Genomic DNA, 20,906 nt, shown 5'->3' with positions numbered 1-20,906 from the left:
CTAAATCCTCTTCCTTTCTAAATCAATGTTCTGCACCCTGCAATATACATCAATCTGTCTTATCCAATTATCTAGCTTCTCTGCATTTAGTTCTCCATCATAAATTGGCAAATCAAACTTCACATCTAATTTAATCAAAGAAGTTTTCTTCTTTTTCTTATCAAGGCTAGTTTTATGCGAAGAAGATGATGAGGATGATGAAGGAGATGGTGGAGGAGGCATTTCCCCTTTCCTTTTGCCTTCTGGAGGGGCAACTAGAAAAGGTTCCTCTACTCCTTTGTCTAGTTTAGGTGTTGAAGTGCTTTCACCTCGACCCTTCTTAAATTCCAAATACATCTCTTCCACCATGGCTTGCATGGCCTTAAAACTTTCTATAAATTGAGATTCTGATCCCAATGGAGCTTCTTATACCATTCTCCTCTAAGAATAGACTCTTCCAATCTCTCGATTAGCCTCAACAAGTTCTCCTTCTCCTAGTCTGATCTTTAATCTAGTTAGCATTCAAAATCCAGCACAAGCTTGTCTAACCTTAACAAAACCTTAAGCTCTAATACCACTTGATCTGAAAATGAGATCTTAAATCAATATTAAGGTATTACAAACTCATGTGCAGGAATTCCTATATTACTTAGTGCAACGAATCGAAAATATTAAGAATAATATAGACAATGAGCAGTTAGAAATCATAACAATCACACACATCAACACAACAAATAATCAAGGAGTTCACCAGACTTCCTCGCTACATCTCCTGGTCTAGCTTTTAGTGTTGACCTCTATATTAAGTCTTTAAGAGCAGAATATTACAAGTGTGAGCTCAAGTAGAGCTATAACACAACAATAGTGATATTACATAGGTATTTCACTAGAAAACCTCAAGTTTAAATAGTACACAGACTCTCCCTCTTAGTGCCTCTGATCCACTGTTTGTAGCTTTGTTTTCTCTGACTCTCTGTCTCTAAGCAACTGTCTCCCTCTGTCTCTCTACCATTGAATCACTTTTAAGCCTATCGGCGCTGTTGGTTTGCATTCCTTTCTCGAGCTTTCTGGCTCTCGGCCCTTGTCTGTTCATCTCCCTTTCAAGCGTTAAACAATCATTGTAAAACATTGAAGGTATGGTGGCCACCTGTTTGTAACAGAAAGGACCAATGGCGCTGATGAAATCCCCGGGAATACGTTTCTCATTCAAAAACGGAAATACATTAAAAACAATGGAAAATCCAACCAACAGACAAAAGCCCGGAACTCAAAAGATATTGAATCCGACCTATAATCCTATCAGGTCTGTGTTATATCGCTGTCGCAAGCCCACCGTTGATTTGCGACCTTCCAATCCAACAGCTGACAATCATTTCGGGTGGCTTATGTGCACGGAGATTACCTGCCCGAAAAGGCGGTTCTCTCTCTCCTGCGGGGTGCTACGTGTCAACCGATGTATGGAATCGGGTGGAGCTCGTCCAATACCACTTACCACCCAAGGCCCACCCGAAATCCCACTTCCCACGGAACTCAAATAACATAAAGCTGCATCTATAAGTCTTTCAGGTCCGGCTTTATCGCTTCGGGTCATTTCCTTTTGTATTTCAGTTTTATAACGGAAACGCACTAACACATAGAAAAAGCCTAACAACCACTTTTATGTCGAAACTCAAAATTTATAGAGCCGCATTTATAAACCCCGTTGGGTCCGCCTTTATCACTATCGCAAGTCGCATGTTGCATAGGCCCCGCTCCTTTGTATTGCTCCGATGCGATATTGTGATGCGATATTGCGATGCGATATCGCGATTGGCGATCGCATATCGCAATGTCTTCAGTCCCCGGTAAGTCCTTCCTTTGTGTTATAGCGATGTGATATTGTGAGTTGATCTGGGTCGTTGATCTGCGCGCTTGATCAATGGTCCTTGTTAAATCGTGCTGATTGCTATCGCGATTTCCATAGGGCCACCTTCGATATACTCCACTGGCCTCTCTCGATTGCGATATCTCGATTCAATCTAGACCATTGATCTGTCCGATCCAACGGCTCTGGTGCAGTGGCATTTGAACCTCTGATAGCTCTGTTTTCCACCATTCTTTCATTGTTTTCCCTTGCGATAGTGTTTCCGATAGTTAATATACATGAAGACTTAGAGGTTTTAGGATCCATTTTGGATCAGACCATGCGGTCGAATTGGCTTCTCTTATTTCTATACAATGACCTAAACAATGATTCCATATTTCATGTAGTCACTCTTCAATTGATGAATCTTTTGTGGCCCTTCCAAAACCATGTAGAAGAAGATCCCTCTCACACAGACACAACAATAGTAGTTCGTTATCAAATTACTGGCTCCATTCTCTATTTTTTTCCACACGGATTGACTCTTTTCCTATCAACTATATTCTTTCCTAAGTAGACAATGGATATTCTTTCACTTCGCATCGACGTATTTAAACCTATGGACAAAATGGAAAAGGGTCAAGCTTTGATTGCACTGATTTTCACCAGTGATTTCGGTCATGTGGGAGACCCGTGAGATAGTCCAGATCATGGTCTGTGTACTGTTCTACTTTCACCAATGAATCATGAATATGAAGAAGCGATCTAACACACCACACAAATGCATAGATGATTTCAGGTTGCTTGATTGTGTTCCTTGATTATGGTAGAAATTATGCTTAGGTGGAGTTTCATGTATCGTCTAGATGCATGCAAAGGAAGGATTAAGGTTAAAGAGTTTTTTTCATAGTTCATGCTTCGAATATCAAAACTGAGGAGAAGAATCTCTCACCACTTTTGATCAGGAACATACACACATATATAGGAACGAAAAACATTTTGAAGGAATGATACATACATATATATGAACGAAAAACATTTTGAAGGAATTTTTTATATACAAATGTAAAAAAAATAATGATGTTGTTTTTAGGTTTATGTGTTTTATATTTGAAAGTTGTAGTTAGTTTTTTTACTCCCTTGTTATTTTGTAATTTTTTTTGAGGACATTCTTAGTCTCTGTTTAGATATAGTGGTATGTAAGTTTTGGAGAAATGTATTGGAATCACAATTGTCATTACATTAAAACCCACATATGTTAGTAAATGAAGGAATTGCCAAGGTTAATGGATCCCCGAAAGGTGGAGTGTTGGATTATCCAATGCCCAACAATCTCCCCCTAGTGGTGGAGTGTTGGATTATGAGGGTGAATGGAGCCCTTTTGTATTGAATTTGGGTAAAGATAGTATTGTAATTAATGAGGAGGAGGAAGACATTATCAGGTGGTCTAAGAATAAACTAAGTGGAATTAGAACAATTAGATTTGGATATGATGCACTCATTCAAGACAACCCTCTTACATCTTCAAAATCATGGCATATATTAGTTTGGAAGGGACAAGACACTCTTAAATGCAGGTATTTCCTTTGGTTGTTGTTGGAAAGAAAAATATCCACTTGGGGTAATCTTGTTAAGCAAGGATGGGTAGATCGTGGATTTGTGTTTTATGATGGATGAATGAGGAGTCTATATCTCATTTATTTATTCATTTTCCTTTCGTAATTTCTGTTTGGAAGGCGGTTTTCTCTTGTTTTAACCTTGATTCCTGGTGGAATCGAAGCTCAATTGAAGAGTGTCTCTAGAATTGGAATGAAATATTTATTTCCTCTTCCTTTAAATTCCTTTTGATCTTTGTATTGTGAGGAATTTAGCTAGGATGAAACCTCTATCTGTTTGAAGACTTTGTGGTTTTCTCTAAAGTCATAATACACAATGCAATATCTTCTTATCTTGACCAAGTGAAATCACTAAAAGGGAAGGAAATCACACTTATCAGAGATGTGGAGCTGCTGACTACTATAGTATTGATACTCTTTGATGGAGCCAATCAGAGGGATGTTTTTGTGCAGGTATAGTCATTTTCTTCTCCTGAAATCTGATGATTAAATGTAAACTAGGTATTGGCTAATACACAAATTTCACCTCTGAACTCCTTGCTATGTAGTGTTCCATGAGGGTCTCCCTTTGGAAGCAGGTAAAAGTATTCAAATTGTATGGAGATTCAAAAGTCCTTGTGGATTTGTTCAATGGAATAGCTAACTTAAGGGTCCTTCATTTAGAATCATGGCAAAGGAAAATCCTCTAGCTATAGGAGAAGTATGATGATGTTCAAATTCTTCATACTTTGAGGGAAAATAATGCCTTGGTGGATATGTTATCCAAGGAAGCTATGCTATTATATATTGGGTTAGTTTGCATCTAAGAGGTGTCTAATGGTAATGTATTGTCTATTTTTTCCTTTAATTTGTTTGATTTTATTTCAAATGGGATTTAGTTAAGTTTCAAGATATTTTTAGTATAAGATATATTTGGAATTTTTTTCTTACCCTAGTTTTATGTTAACAAATGTGCTACTCAACAACCAAGGGATTGTAGTTTTTTATTTCCTGTGAAATATCAAAAGTATGTTTTTTCTTTTGAAAAAGAGGTTATGTAATATTTTTTATATGGGTAATTTTGATAGGTAGAGGAATTGTGCAATATCTTCATTGTCCCTACTATGGTTTCCCATGTGGTAGACCATTACAGTAAGATTGTTATTTTATATAAATGAATTATGAATTAATGAAAACATACAACTTAACAAAAAAAAAAGGCTTGTCTTATTGTTATATGTTTGGAGTTTTTGGCTAGAGTTTAACAAACAATTTTTTTTATGTAATAATGATATTTTGTTCTTTAAAATGTATTTTTGATTGCATATATGGACTCAATACATGAAAAACCCTTGAGGCATTAGGATTGTAGAGGGCTTACAATTCAAACTTGTGATTCTCACAAATCCCTACCAAATTTTAAACAAATTGGACTAAAAATTTTGAATTAGGTTGTGAATTTTTTATATTTAAATACATTATTAAATATATAAATCAATTCCACATCTAACAAATAAATAAAAAAAACTACAACCTTTGTCACAAAATTCCTAGATTTTTTATTGTTATTCTATATATATTTATATAATTACTTGATAATCAAGAAACCAAAAACCAAATCTTAAAAAATAAACTACATCCTCCGTTACAAAATTCCTAAATTTTTTGTTGTTATTCTATATATATTTATATAAGTTTTGACAATAAGAAACAATCAACTTAATAATTCTTTACCTTAATAAAATGTAGTATTATATTTGGTTTATCATATAAAGATACATAATTAAAATTTATAACAAATTAATATTTTTAATTTAATCTTGAAAGTTAAGTTGACTATGATAGAGAAAGAAATCAATGTTAATTTAAGCAGATGATTTGAGGCAGCAGCGTAGAGATATTCTTCAGAAAATCATCTAAGTTTGGTTAAGCAATACGATTAAAATACTGATTACGTGCTAAAAAGATAAACACAAAGAGAGTTAGTGTTCATGAACTGCAGCCGCCATGATCTGTCACCGGCGCTGATAAGGTGGCAGAAAGCTCTTTCATAGTCTTTGCCAACTATATGTCAATGAAAATTCTTAAAATTGAATATATTTCGAAAGACAAAAGGACAAACTTAAGCATCAAGAGAGGATTCCTCCTTGAAGATACATGAATTTATTAGGATAGATGTAAGGAGGATACATGAATGTACCAGAGGAGACGTAAAGGTAAATTCCAGATGTGACGTAAAGGTATATTCCGGATGTAAGCATATATGCTACCTCTCTTAATCTAGTGCTCCATTTGACACGATGGCAATGCATTTGTCTTCATTGTCATCCCATATTTCCTTTACTACCACACTGAGTGGACCTCATCATCTCACTCCCAACGTGTATGTGAACACGTAATACCGGAAGCATATTACGTGACAGAAGTTCTCCTATATGCCAAACAAATCTTTGCATTCAACATATGCCAAACAAATCTTTGCATTCAACATATGCCAAACAAACTTTCTGGAGAAGAGACAAATTTAGGCATCTGGCCCGGCTACGAAGCTTTGTTTTTGGTGACAGAAGTTCTCCTGTACATTGCTTATTTATAGAAATTTCCTACAACTTGACATTCCATATAATGAAAGCTCATTCGCTACCTCTGCTAATCCAGCGGCTCATTTGGAAAGATGGCCATGCCCTTGTCTTCATTGTCATCCCACATTTCCCTTACTTCCACACTGGCTGGACCTCATCATCTCACTATCAATGCCCACGTGAATACACAATGCATTCCACGTCTCTTTAAAAGAAGCCCTGCCAGGAAACACACAAACATCTACCTACGATCGGGTACACACATAATTTTAAGTTTATTTGTATTTTTATGTCGTGTAAGTTTTATTGTACTTTATTTCACGTTAGTTTCAACTGGGCTTCTTGGTATTTTTGAATATGCAGGTTCACGCAAGATCATTGCTAGCGTTGGAGAAGGCACAACCTCCGTTTCTAATCACTCTGATAAAACGACTGGTATATTTATTCTTGTGCATTGAATAGAAAATAATTTAAATATTTTCAACGTCGTGCCAAGTGATTAATTTCACAATTCTTTTTCATGTCTATTGGATACTACCTTCAGATTCGTTTCCCGTGTCTACAATAGCGAAACGAGAATTTCCTCCCGGATTTTGGAAGGATGATATTATTGATTCTATATTGTCAGCTAACAAGGTTGGTATTCTCGGCGTCTGTTTGTAAACATGGTATGGTTGACACGTTATCTCGCAAGAATCTCACCAATGTTATTTCTAAAATATTTTGGTTGACCTGCATTAATTTAGGCGGAGATAGCCGACGAGCAGTGTGTCGAAATATTAATAGCTGAGATTAAGAGTATGTTTGCAAGTATGGGCGATGGCGAAACGAATCCCTCTGCTTATGACACTGCTTGGGTAGCAAAGATTCCTGCAGTTAATGGCTCTGACCACCCTCACTTTCCTCAAACACTCCAATGGATTCTTCAAAATCAGTTGAAAGATGGCTCTTGGGGAGAAGAGCACCACTTTTTAACATATGACAGACTACTGGCTACTCTTGCATGTATTATTACTCTCACCGTATGGCGGACTGGCAAGACACAAGTGCAGAAAGGTTTGCAAAGATTATTTTATTTTATTTAGTAATAAAATTATGATATACTCTGTTTTTTTAAGTGGTTCACTGTACCAATATGGTGTAAGAAGGTATGCGGCCTGTTTCGGTACAATCCATATTTATAGCTCTAAATAATATATATAAATATCTTGCAGGTATTGAATTCTTCAAAAAGCACGCTGGAATGATGGAGGATGAGGCGGACAATCACCAGCCAAGTGGATTTGAATTTGTCTTTCCTGCAATGATAAATGAAGCTAAAAGCTTATGCTTGGATTTGCCTTATGATATGCCATTCATCAAACAAATCATTAAGAAGCGGGAGGCTAAGCTTAAAAGGTTGGTTAAATTCTGATCATGATGCTCTTTTGTCCAGCTTTTTGTCATTATTAATTAACTTGACCGTCGTGGTGGTGTTTCGATCAGGATTCCCACTGATATTCTCTATACCGTTCCAACAATATTCTTGTATTATTTGGAAGGCCTGCAAGAAATAGTAGAGTGGCACAAAATCATCAAACTTCAATCCAAGGATGGATCATTCCTCAGCTCGCCCGCATCTACAGCGGCTGTATTCATGAGTACAGGGAACACCAAGTGCTTGGAATTCTTGAACTTCGTTTTAATGAAATTCGGAAACCATGGTACCAACATAACAATTTGATTTCATGAAGGTCGTTTTTTAATTTCGTTTATGAAAATAATTAAATTAAAAAGAATATTAACAACGGAGAATTTGTTATTGTAGCGCCGTGTCACTATCCGCTTGATCTATTTGAACGTCTGTGGGCCGTTGATACTGTTCAACGACTCGGGATCGATCGCTATTTCAAAAAAGAGATCAAAGAGGCATTGGATTATATTTATAGGTATTATGTCTTGAAGCATTCTAAACGCTTCAGGTCTTGGTCAGCTCATTTGTGCCTAAATTTTATTATCTCCGAAATTGATGCGCAGCCATTGGGACGAAAGAGGCATTGGATGGGCGAGAGAGAATCCTGTCGCTGATATTGATGTTACGGCCATGGGCCTTCGAATCTTGAGACTGCATGGATACAATGTATCCTCAGGTAAATGAAAATGTTGATGTAGAGAGCTATATTTCTTTCAAGTCTTTGATTTCTTTCACTCTCTTGAATTCTGCAACCATCATTCTTGGCAGATGTTTTAAAAACTTTTAGAGATGAGAATGGCGAGTTCTTCCGTTTCATGGGTCAAACAGAGAGAGGAGTAATAGACATGTTAAACCTCAATCGTTGCTCACACGTTGCATTTCCCGGAGAAACAGTCATGGAAGAAGCAAAACACTGTACCGAAAGGTATCTGTGGAACGCGTTGGAAGATGTGGATGCGTTAGACAAATGGGGTCTAAAAAAGAACATTCGGGGAGAGGTATATAATAATATTATTGCCGCCTCTTTTAACATCTGTCTTGCTGCCACCTAAACCTCACATTAGTGATCATATGTATATTCCATATACTTCCGCAACTTTATTGGCAGGTGGAGAACGCCCTCAAATATCCATGGCTTAGGAGTCTGCCAAGGCTTGAGGCTAGAAGCTACATTGATGCATGGATCGGGAAAACTATGTATATGTAAGACATATACGCTATAATATTTGTAACATAATTTTACATTATATATTGGCAGGTGGAGTACGCCCTCAAATATCCATGGATTAGGAGTCTGCCAAGGCTTGAGGCTAGAAGCTACATTGAAAATTACGGGCCAAACGATGCATGGCTCGGGAAAACTATGTATATGTAAGACATATACGCTATAATATTTGTAACATAATTTTACATTATAGCATTGGTCTAGCATACTAAACGTAAAATATTTTAATGTATAATTGACGGGAGCAGTATGCCATACATTAACAACGGGAAATATTTGGAACTGGCAAAACTGGACTTCAATAATGTGCAGTCTATACACCAAAAGGAGCTTCGCGAGCTTCGAAGGTGCTACTTGCTAATATTTTTTAATTCAATGATTCAGTGATTTAAGCCTATCTTACGTACATGCTATTTCTTTTTATCCAATGTTTCATTCATGTGATGTCTATCTTACGTACTGAAAGCTAAGCTAGTGTATCTCGTATTGTTCAAAGGTGGTGGAAATCATCGGGATTCGCAGAGCTCAATTTTACACGCGACCGTGTGGCTGAAATATTTTTCTCAATCGCGTCTTCTATGTTTGAACCAGAGCTAGCTACGTGTAGAGCCGTTTATACGAAATCTACCATCTGCACTGTCATTTTAGACGACTTATATGACGCGCATGGATCTGTAGAAGACATCAAGCTGTTCAACGAAGCAGTTAAAAGGTGGAGATTTGATTTCTTTGTATGTAAGAATAGAGGAGAGAAAAAACTTTCTATAATTATTGTCACTACTAAACAATGTATACATAATCATTCCTTTTCTTTGTCTTAGATGGGATCTCTTTCTGTTAGACCGAATGCCAGAGCACATCAAAATATGCTTCCTGGGTCTGTACAATCTGGTTAATGAAATAGCGGAAGAAGGTCGCAAGAGGCAGGGGCGTGACGTGCTAGGCTACATTCGAAACCTAGTATGTACTAAGTTTACGAGTTTTTAATTTTTTGTATGTACTAAGTTTACGAGTTTTTTATTTTCCACCCATGTAATTAAATACTGATTATGGATTTATCGGTCATACAATACATGGCAGTGGGAGATCCAGCTTGAAACTTTCATGAAAGAAGCAGAATGGTCGGAAGCTAAATATGTGCCGTCCTTCCGTGAATACATAGAGACCGCTAGTGTCTCAATAGCAGGGACAACTCTCGTTCTGTTTGGTGTTCTTTTCACTGGAGAGGTTCTTACAGATCACATACTCTCCCAAATTGATTACCGATCCAAATTTGCATATCTCATGGGCCTGACAGGGCGTTTGATAAACGACACGAAAACTTACCAGGCACGGTACTCAATCTCTTATTATAACGCCGGTCCTTAATCGCTTCTAATTTACTTGATGGGTTGCTAATTATTATTAATGCAGGCTGAGAGAGGTGAAGGTGAAGTGGCTTCTGCCATACAGTGTTACATGAAGGACCATCCCGAATTTTCAGAGGAAGAAGCTCTCAAACAGATTTATACTCTTATGGAAAATGCCCTTGCAGATTTGAAAGAGGAATTTTTGAAAGCAAAAGATGTGCCGGACAAGTGCAAGAGACTGGTTTTTGACTATGCAAGATCGATGCAGCTATTTTACCAACAAGGAGACGGTTTCACACTTGCACCTAATATGGAAATTAAACAACACGTCAAAAAGATCCTATTCGAACCAGTCCCGTAGAATAAATGATTCAAATAAATAAATTGTTGTTGTGTGTGACGGTATAGTAACGCACCCTTGGGTGAAGTGTTATAATAGGCTTTTTAATTTGGGTTTACAATAGCCGATTCAAATTCGAAAGCTTTTTGATGTAAATAGTATTAAATAAATATCATTTTTAAATAAAATTTCTTTGCCAGTGATTTAAAGTATTAAAAAAAACTATTTTTAAATTTAAAAAAATTGATGTATAAAAAGTGGAAAATGTTGGTGAATATGGTTGTAGTAATTAACCATGTATATGTGTAGGGTCAATTTATTGACCACCGTTGATGAGGGTTGATAAGGTTGATTATGGTCCAGAAGGTTAAACAATATTGAAGATGGTTGACCAAAGTTGACCATGGTTGACAATTGTGAATAGTTCATGTTATATTAATATTAATGCTAATGTAACATTAAAATTACAAAAATGGTTGCATTAATGGATAAAGTAGCCTGACAATGCATTGACAAATTTGATATCAATCTGATAAATAAAAAATATCTTTAAGAAAATATGGCTTTGCCATGAAAAGGATCCTAACAAAGGATATTAAGAAACTAGGAGAAACCAAGTTCGCAAGATGGTAGGCCCTGTTCTCCAATTTCGATTTTGATATCAAACACATTAAGGGTGTCAAAAATTGCATTCCAGATTTTCTTAGCAGAGAAAATCTAGAAGGGCCGAAACACCTCATGCTCATTGTCACTAAATGGGATGTCCAACACAACCAGGAAATATATATACAAATCCCAGATTCTACACGATGGAAAGATTATACAGACAGTTGGAGACCAACTTGGCAACTTCGAAACACACAAGTGTTAAGTGGAAACCTCCAATCACATGGAGATCTCCAACATCTTCTTCGAGAAAGAAAAATATATCCAAAATCAAGACGATGGATTCCTCACATGGTATATAGCCACTCCAGCAAATTAGTAGAATAAGCACAAGAGGCATTAAAACTTCATTTTAATGATTTAATTGAAGTTTGGAAGGAAGAAAATAATCGATTCAATATTTATCACAGATATTTTGTGATCAATCAAGCAAGAGATCCATCTTTTGGACTAAAATTGTTATGGCCACATCATGACCCAACCTTGGTTATTCCTAGTACTATCTACAATTTTTCTGCATATAAAAATTTATGGTGGAATCTCCTTTGTAGAGATAAACCAGGTTGTACATACTACACACTGATGAAATTTGGGTCGATATTCCCACTGAGCTTCATCATTGACCACAATGGCTCACTGAATGGTGGGGAATGTTTGGACTCAACAACTTTGCCATGGACCCACTCTATTGCGAATCTGCTCGTCAGCTGGAATGTAAAAAATGCGAAGGCCAAGAATGCTTCCATTTACCTTATATAGTTGTCTCAGATCTTAATAAATACTCCGACAATGAAATCCTCCTAGATTTTATGTCCAAACACCACCAGTGGGCTATCATGACTAAAGTTAAACATGAAATTATTTTGGGAAAGCCCATGATAGTCCGTAGGATTTTTACAAAGGCATGGGACAATAATCTATATCACAAAATAAGATCTTGTGGCTCCACCCTATTGGGGGCTTCATAATTGTACTCATTATTGGTTCCTTGTTTACCTTGCGTGATAAAGGTATCCATTGTCTAATGTAATTTCTACTCACATATTTATGGCTCTGACCAGTTTCATGGGATTCCGAAAATATCTCCATATTGTAAATCATTTGATACACTAGGTTACATTTGGAAGATTGTGATGAGACTCGGAGCACTTCTCCGACTTTTGGTGAGATTTGACTCACATCTCATTCAATCCTATGAAAAGGTTATGAACTATCTTTTGAAGATTATTTTGGTCTCCTCTCGATTACTATAAATAAGGAGATGGGAAAACATTAGAGACATTAAATCTTAGAGTCTTGAAGTCGAGAATTTCTCCCTGCTCTGCATCTACACTTCTTAAGCGATTTTATTACAACATGGAAACGTTCTCATAGATTTCCATAAGTCTGAAAAGCCTGCGCATTAGGACGAACAATCCTGGTGATAACCTAAAGTGGCCAGACTTTTAGGGTTATGTCTTGTTTTTTTAAAAGATCTCTGAATCAAAGATAGAGTCTGCAAAAGGCCAGGTAGCCTTCAGTTTCTACGCTCATTTTGAGTTAGAATACCTCATAAATTCCTAAGCAGACTATCTTTGGAAAAATAAGAGACTTTATGTAACCAACTATTCTGAATTCAATAAAGAAGAAGTTTATTTTTGATCAATGCATGTCTAGTATCTGTGTAATTTCTAAGTTATAAATCTTAGGACTATTGCGAAGTTCATTTGAGGTTCACCGGAGGTTCACTTAGAGTCTTGGAGTGCAGATTGCTCATATAGGTAGGAGGCCCATAAAGAGCGTATTTTGCATTGGGCTTGTTTGAAGGTTCGTGTAAGAGTGCGTGTAGCAAAGTCATCAGTTTGTATCTCTGCAAGTTTCATTCTCCATTGGAGGAAACCCCAGTGACCATGATCTGAAAACGAGATCTTAAATCAATATTAAGGTATTACAGACTCATGTGTAGGAATGCCTATATTACTTAGTGCAACGGATCGAAAAGATTGCGAATAATATAGACAATGAGCAGTTATAAATCATAACAGTCACACACATCAACACAACAAATAATCAAGGAGTTCACCAGACTTCCTGGCTACGTCTCCTGGTCCAGCTTTCGATGTCGACCTCTATATTAAGTCTTTAAGACCAGAATATTACAAGTGTGAGCTCAAGAAGAGCTATAACACAACAAAAGTGATATTACACAGGGATTTCACTCGAAAGCCTCGAGTTTAAAGAGTACACAAACTCTCCCTCTTATTGCCTTTGATCCACTGTTCATAACTGCATTTTCTCTGACTCTCTGTCTCTAAGCAACTACCTCCCTCTGTCTCTCTGCCATTGAATGGATTTTAAGCCTATCAACACTGTTGGTTTGCATTCCGTTTTCAAGCTTTCTGGCTCCTGGCCCCTGTCTGTTCATCTCCCTTTCGAGCGTTAAACAATCATTGTAAAATGCTGAAGGTATGGTGGCCACCTGTTTGTAATGAAAAGGACCACTGGTGCGGGTGAAATCCTGGGGAATACGTTTCTCATTCAGAAACGGAAATACACTTAAATCAATGGAAAATCCGACCAACAGACCAATGCCCGGAACTCAAAAGATATTGAATCTGACCTATAATCCTATCGGGTCCGTGTTATATCACTGTCACAAGCCCATTGTTGATCTCCGACCTTCCAATCCAATCGCTGACAGCCATTTCGGGGGCTTATGTGCACAGATATTACCCGCCTGAAAAAGCGGTTCTCTCTCTCTTGCGAGGTGCTACGTGTCGGCCGGTGTATGGAATCATGCAAAGCCTGTCCAATACCACTTACCGCCCGAGGCCCGCCCGAAATCCTGCTTACCACAGAACTCAAATAACATAAAGCCGCATCGATAAATCTTTCGGGTTCAACTTTATCGCTTCGGGTCATTTCCTTTTGTATTTCGGTTTTATAACGAAAATGCACTAATACACATAAAAAGCCCGACAAACACTTTTATATCGAAACTCAAAATTTATAGATCCATGTTTATAAACCCCATCGGGTCTGCCTTTATCTCTATCGCAAGTCGCATGTTGCATAGGCCCCGCTCCTTTGTATTGCTCCGATGCGATATTGCGATGCGATATCGCGATCGGCGATTGCATATCGCAATGTCTTCAGTCCCCGCTAAGTCCTTCCTTTGTGTTATAGCGATGCGATATTGCGAGTTGATCTAGGCTATTAATCTGCCCGCTTGATCAACGGTCCTCGTTAAATCGCGCTGATTGCTATCACGATTTCCATAAGGTCGTCTCTGATATACTTCGCCGGCCTCTCCTGATTGCGATATCCCGATTTAATCTGGACCGTTGATCTGTCCGATCCAACAGCTCTGGTGCAGTGGCATTTGAACCTCCGATAACTCTATTTTCCGCCATTCTTTCACTATTTTCCCTTGCAATAGTGTTTCCGATAGTTAATATACATGAAGACTTAGAGGTTTTTGGATCCATTTTGGATCACGCCTTCCCACTGAAAAGATTTCGGACCACCAAAAGTTGGTTTTTAGGCATCGATCAAGTGAGGATACAACTCCCTCACTTGTTTAACTTCTATCCATCGTGCTTTGATTGGATTTGAACCTTTGAACCCTACTCTCAAGTACTCAACATCCCCTCAACGCATAGTTCTCACCTTCATGTCCAAAATTGTATCTTCCTATAACTTATTGAGATATTCACGCAACAGATCTTCAATAGAAGGCAACTGACTTTGCTCTTCAGGATCTTCAATCATTGATGGTTCATACAATCTCAAGTTTTCTGCATTAACGACTGAATAGATCTACATATAAGCTGGTAAATCAAGGCGAAAAGAATTTTCACCAATTTTGTCAAGTATCTTGAAAGGTCCATACCTTAAATTAGTTTTAGCTTCTTACCTTCACCTTGCATTCTGTCTTTGCTGATGTACAGCCAGACTTGATCACCAACTTGAAAACTCTACTCAACTCGATGCTTGTCATGTCTTTCCTTGTACTTGGCTTGACTTCTTTCCAGTTGTTCCTGTACTGCCTGGTGAACTTCTTGGATTTGTTCAATGAACTTGGTTGCTTTGTCCACATCATTGTGTCCATCAGCTGCTATGTCTTTACCAAAGACAAAATCCAAGGGATACTTTGGTATAAAACCAAAATAAGTCTCAAAAGGAGATCTCTGAGTAGAAGAGTGCTTGGCACGGTTGTAAGCATGCTGCACAAAACACAAATTCTCATCCCAAATCTTGGGATGCTTGCTGCAATAGCCTCTGAGCAACTGGATCACTGTCTTGTTGACCACTTCTGTCTGACCATCTATTTGTGGAAGAAATGTTGTGCTCTTCTTCAACCTGGTGTCCATTAACTCCCATAAACTTGACGAAAACTTTCCAACAAATTGAGAATCTCGATTAGATACAATAGAAGTGGGTAAACCAAAATGAACCCATACATTCTAAAAGAACAACTTTGTTGTTTGTTCAGCTTTAACCTGCTTATTACAAGGTTTCAAAATACACATTTTACTGAACCTATCCACAACAACATACAAATAATCATGACCTTTTCTAGGTTTTGGCAATCCCCCAACAAAGTCCATGGAAACACTTTCCCAAGGACGAGAAGGAATTGGAAGTGGAGTGTACAAGCCTAATTTTCTATTATTGGGCTTGCTTGTAGCAAACATAGTACACCCTTTGATATACCTAGAAACTGTCTCATGCATTCTTGGCCAATAATAGAACCTTTGCAATTGTGCAACTATTTTACTTACACTAAAATGACCTGATATAAGAGAAGTATGTGCTTCTCGAATTATGTTAACTCTTTCAGTTTATGGAATGCATAACTTTCCCAAATGATATAAGTGTTGGTCCTTTACATAATAGTCCAATTCTTCTACTTGCTTGCCATTACTTAAAGTTGCATATACATCTTTAAAATCTACATCTTGAGCATATTGTTCAATGTAACTTTCATGCATTACTGAGTTATGCTTAAGTATAGTATATGCATTTATGATTGGTCTTGATAACATGTCTGCAACCTTATTGTGTATGCCCTTCTTATATCTGATGACAAGATGAAATTGCTGTAGAAAACTCATCCACCTATAATGTCTTGATTGCTGCAATTTAGTTTGTGAGTGAAAATATTGAAGTGGTTGATGATCTGTATGTATGATTGTTTCCTTACCCATTAGGTAATGTTTCCACTTTTTCACACTTTGTACTAATGCATACAATTCTTTATCATATGTGGGATAATTAACTACTGCAGAAGTAAATGTCTTAGAATGATAACATATGGGTTTTCCGTGTTGCATCAACACTGCTCCCATGGCATAGTCACTGGCATCTGTTTCAATCTCAAATGGATGTTGAAGATTTGGTAGTGCTAGTACTGGTGTTGTACTAATTTTCTCTTTTAAGGTGTCGAAGGCTTTCTATTGTTTGCCTCCCCACTGAAACACCTGTTTCAATCCTGTTAAAGCATGTAATGGAGCTGCAATCAAAGAAAAGTTAGCAATAAACTTTCTCTAGTATTGTGTTGCTCCTAGGAAACTCCTAACCTCTGTAGCAGATTTGGGTTTAGGCTAGTTCAAAATGACTTCAACCTTAGAGGGATCTATCTTCAATTCACCACCCCCTACAATATGACCCAAATAATTTAAAGATGTTCTTCCAAATTCATATTTTGAAAGGTTTTACATAGATATTTTCTCTTTTTAAAACATCTAAAGTCTGCTTTACATGCTTTACATGGTCTTCCCATGTCTTACTGAAAACAAGAATGTCATCTAAATAAACAATTACAAAATCATCAATAAAAGGTATGAGTACATCATTCATAACTCTCATAAATGTAGGAGGAGCATTAGTTAAGCCAAAAGGCATAACCAACCATTCATACAGTCCTTGCTTTGTCTCAAAAGCAGTCTTCCATGCATCCTGTTCTACAACTCTGACCTGATGATAACCACTTCGTAAGTCTAACTTAGAAAAGTAAACTGCTTCTTTCAATTGATCTAATAAATCATCAATACGAGGAATAGGATAATGATTCTTGATCGTTATTTTATTTAGTGCTCTATAATCAATGCACATTTTCCACAATCCATCTTTCTTTCTGACCAGCACGATTGGAGATCCACATGGTGATGTACTTGGTCGTATAAATGCTTTATCAAGCAACTCCTGTACCTACTTCTTTATCTCTGCATTCTCTAAAGCTGACAACCTATACATTCCAATGTTAGGTAATGGAGCATCTTGCTACAAACAAATATCATGTACTATTTCTCGCTTGGGTGGTAGACCTTTTGGTTCTTGAAATAGAACATCATACTCTGAAACAACTTTAACTAAATCAGCTTTCTGTTTAGAATCACAGCCTTCAAATGCATTGGATTTTTCAGGATCCTTTGCCTTTACAACCATTAGTAAAAACTGCTTACTTGAATTCACAATTCTTTTCATCTGTCCTGAATTTATGAGAGAATAATTACCTTTGATTTTATGAGCTCTTACAATATATTCTATTCCATCTTTACTGAGTTGATACTTATTTTCATCTCTATAGAAAATAGCTTTCCTATCATACAAGTATGGACTTCCCAAAACAATACCACATATATCCAATGGAACTGTATCTAACTCAACCTCATCTACAAATGTTGATCCAATAGAAAACGTAATTTTACATTGTCTCGTTACTTGTAGCTTTGTTTTATCACACACCCAACCTAATGGATATGGCTTCTCATGAGGTTTTGTTTGTAATCCCAAGTTCTTTAGAATTGTTTTAGAAATAAAATTTACTTGTGATCCACTATCAAGCAAAGTATCAATCTAATTATGCTTGGAAATTACTCTAATATGAAAAAGCTCATTTCTTTCCCTCTCATTACTTTCATTATCAACAGATTGTGCATAATTACTTGTGGATGCTTCAGAATCCTTGCCTTTAATACATGTGGTTGTAACTATTGTTTCATCGCTTGAATCTCATCCCAAGTCCTACTGACAGTTGCAACATTCTTTCTCTCCTTACCAGTGAACTTCTTAGCTTTTCATTCTAGATGCAAAGACCAGCAGTGTGCCTCATCGTGTCCTTCTTCCTTGCAGTGAGTGCATGAAGGTTTATCCTTCTTTACAGTGTTTTCTTTCCTCTCCTTCCATTTTAGTTTCTTATTTTCCTTACTCTTTCTTACAGAATATTTAGATGATCCCCCAACCTCTGGGTTTACATTCTTACCTCTAGCTTCTAGATGTGTGGCTTGAACTGATACATCGTCTAAGATAGTGGGATTACACATGAGAATAGTATGCTTTAAATAACTATGAAGACCACCTATATACTTCAATAAAGTCTTAGGTGAGTCCAAGGATATTCCTAGAGTTAAAGCTCTTTTCCTGAATTCCTGAGTATAACTTTGTACACTCTGACCCTTCAACTAGCGAAGAGTTTGCCAACTCATCATTGCCTGCTGCATGTAAGCTAAAGGATAGAATTGATTTTTTATAGTAGAAACAAATTCATTCCAAGTAGAAATGATTTTACCATGTTTTTGCAGATCAACTTGTGTCTTGCCTTCCCACCATACTAGTGTAGTTCCTCCAAGTCAAAGGCTAGCCAGCTGAATCTTCTTCCTTTCTGAATCAATGTTCTGCACCCTACAATATACATCAATCTGTCTTATCCAATTATCTAGCTTCTCTACATTTAGTTCTCCATCATAAATTGGTAAATCAAACTTCACATCTAATTTAATCAAAGAAGTTTTCTTCTTTTTCTTATCAGGGCTAGTTTTATGCGAAGAAGATGATGAGGATGATGAAGGTGATGATGGAGGAGATGGTGGAGGAGGCATTTCCCCTTTCCTTTTTCCTTCTGGAGGGGAAACTAGAAAAGGTTCCTCTGCTCCTTTGTCTGGTTTAGGTGTTGAAGTGCTTTCACCTCGACCCTTCTTAAATTCCAGATACATCTCTTCCACCATGGCTTGCATGGCCTTAAAAATTTCTATAAATTGAGATTCTGATCCCAATGGAGCTTCTTCTGCCATTCTCCTCTGAGAATAGACTCTTCCAATCTCTGGATTAGCCTCAACAAGTTCTCCTTCTCCTAGTCTGAGCTTTAATCTAGTTAGCATTCAAAATCCAGCACAAGCTTGTCTAACCTTAACAAAACCTTAAGCTCTGATACCACTTGATCTAAAAATGAGATCTTAAATCAATATTAAGGTATTACAGACTCATGTGCAGGAATGCCTATATTACTTAGTGTAATGGATCAAAAATATTGTGAATAATATAGACAATGAGCAGTTAGAAAACATAACAGTCACACACATCAACACAACAAATAATCAAGGAGTTCACCAGACTTCCTAGCTACGTCTCTTGGTCCAGCTTTTAGTGTTGACCTCTATATTAAGTCTTTAAGAGCAGAATATTACAAGTGTGAGCTCAAGCAGAGTTATAACACAACAACAATGATATTACACAGGGATTTCACTCGAAAACCTCAAGTTTAAAGAGTACACAGACTCTCCCTCTTAGTTCCTCTGATCCACTATCCGTAGCTACGTTTTCTCTGACTCTCTGTCTCTGAGCAATTGCCTCCCTCTATCTCTCTGCCATTGAATGGATTTTAATCCTATCGGCACTGTCGGTTTGCATTCCTTTCTCGGGCTTTCTGGCTCTCAACCCCTGTCCGTTCATCTCCCTTTCGAGCGCTAAACAATCATTGTAAAACGCTGAAGGTATGGTGGCCACCTGTTTGTAATGGAAAGGACCACTGGCACGGATGAAATCCCAGGAATATGTTTCTCATTTCAAAAACGGAAATACACTAAAAACAATGGAAAATCCGACCAACAGACCAAAGCCCGGAACTCAAAAGATATTGAATCCGACCTATAATCCTATTAGGTCCGTGTTATATCGCTGTCGCAAGCCCATCGTTGATCTGCGACCTTCCAATCCAACAGCTGACAGCCATTTCGGGCGCTTATGTGCGCGGAGATTACCTGCCCGAAAAGGCGGTTCTCTCTCTCCTGCGGGGTGCTACGTGTCAGCCGGTGTATGGAATCGGGCGGAGCCTGTCCAATACCACTTACCACCTGAGGCCTGCCCAAAATCCCACTTACCATGGAACTCAAATAACATAAAGCCACATCTATAAATCTTTCGGGTCTAGCTTTATCGCTTCGGGTCATTTCCTTTTGTATTTCGGTTTTATAACAGAAATGCACTAATACACAAAAAAGGCCCAACAAACACTTTTATATCGGAACTCAAAATTTATAGAGCCGCATTTATAAACCCGTTAGGTCCACCTTTATCGCTATCGCAATTCGTATGTTGCATAGGCCCCGCTCCTTTGTATTGCTCTGATGCGATATTGTGATGCGATATCGCGATCGACGATCGCATATCGCAATGTCTTCAGTCCCCGGTAAGTCCTTCCTTTGTGTTATAGCGATGCGATATTGCAAGTTGATCTGGGCCGTTGATCTGCACGCTTGATCAATGGTCCTTGTTAAATCACGCTGATCGCTATCGCGATTTCCATAGGGTTGCCTCCGATATACTCCGCTGGCCTCTCTCGATTGCGATATCCCGATTCAATCTGGACCGTTGATCTGTCCGATCCAAGGCTCTGGTGCAGCAGCATTTGAACCTCTGATAGCTCTGTTTTCTGCCATTCTTTCACTATTTTCCCTTGCGATAGTGTTTTCGATAATTAATATACATGAAGACTTAGAGGTTTTAAGATCCATTTTGGATCAGACCACGCTGTCAAATTGGCTGCTCTCATTTCTATACAATGACCTAAACAATGATTCCATATTTCATGTAGTCACTCTTCAATTGATGAATC

The 20,906-nt window shown here is 37.6% G+C and overlaps 1 protein-coding gene across 1 annotated transcript; it reads left to right on the top strand.

The window, feature by feature from the left end:
• The first annotated feature begins 6,067 nt into the window (after nt 1–6,067).
• Nucleotides 6,068–10,484, top strand: LOC149229332 (monofunctional isopimaradiene synthase, chloroplastic-like). Its single transcript, XM_089375817.1, has 15 exons — nt 6,068–6,254; nt 6,363–6,434; nt 6,544–6,635; nt 6,746–7,055; nt 7,214–7,397; nt 7,485–7,702; nt 7,807–7,927; nt 8,016–8,128; nt 8,221–8,450; nt 8,711–8,823; nt 8,926–9,024; nt 9,174–9,389; nt 9,499–9,637; nt 9,758–10,006; nt 10,091–10,484. Exons 1-15 carry the CDS (start codon nt 6,092–6,094, stop codon nt 10,385–10,387), a joined length of 2,616 nt encoding a protein of 871 aa, XP_089231943.1. The 5' UTR covers nt 6,068–6,091; the 3' UTR covers nt 10,388–10,484.
• Nucleotides 10,485–20,906: the final 10,422 nt, after the last annotated feature.

The sequence above is a fragment of the Pinus tabuliformis genome, chromosome J (assembly GCF_031772625.1).
Source record: "Pinus tabuliformis cultivar Carrire ecotype Pingquan chromosome J, CPIR1, whole genome shotgun sequence".
Classification (NCBI taxonomy): Eukaryota; Viridiplantae; Streptophyta; class Pinopsida; order Pinales; family Pinaceae; genus Pinus; species Pinus tabuliformis.
The sequence above is the reverse complement of the archived record's forward strand: the minus strand, read 5'-3'. Positions and strand labels throughout refer to the sequence as shown.

Coding starts and splice junctions, on each gene's coding strand:
- LOC149229332 (XM_089375817.1), top strand. CDS start 6,092: ATGGCCATGCCCTTGTCTTCATTGTCATCCCACATTTCCCTTACTTCC. Junction 7,703..7,806: donor AATGAAATTCGGAAACCATG/GTACCAACATAA, acceptor TTGTTATTGTAG/CGCCGTGTCACTATCCGCTT. Junction 8,129..8,220: donor TGGATACAATGTATCCTCAG/GTAAATGAAAAT, acceptor CATTCTTGGCAG/ATGTTTTAAAAACTTTTAGA.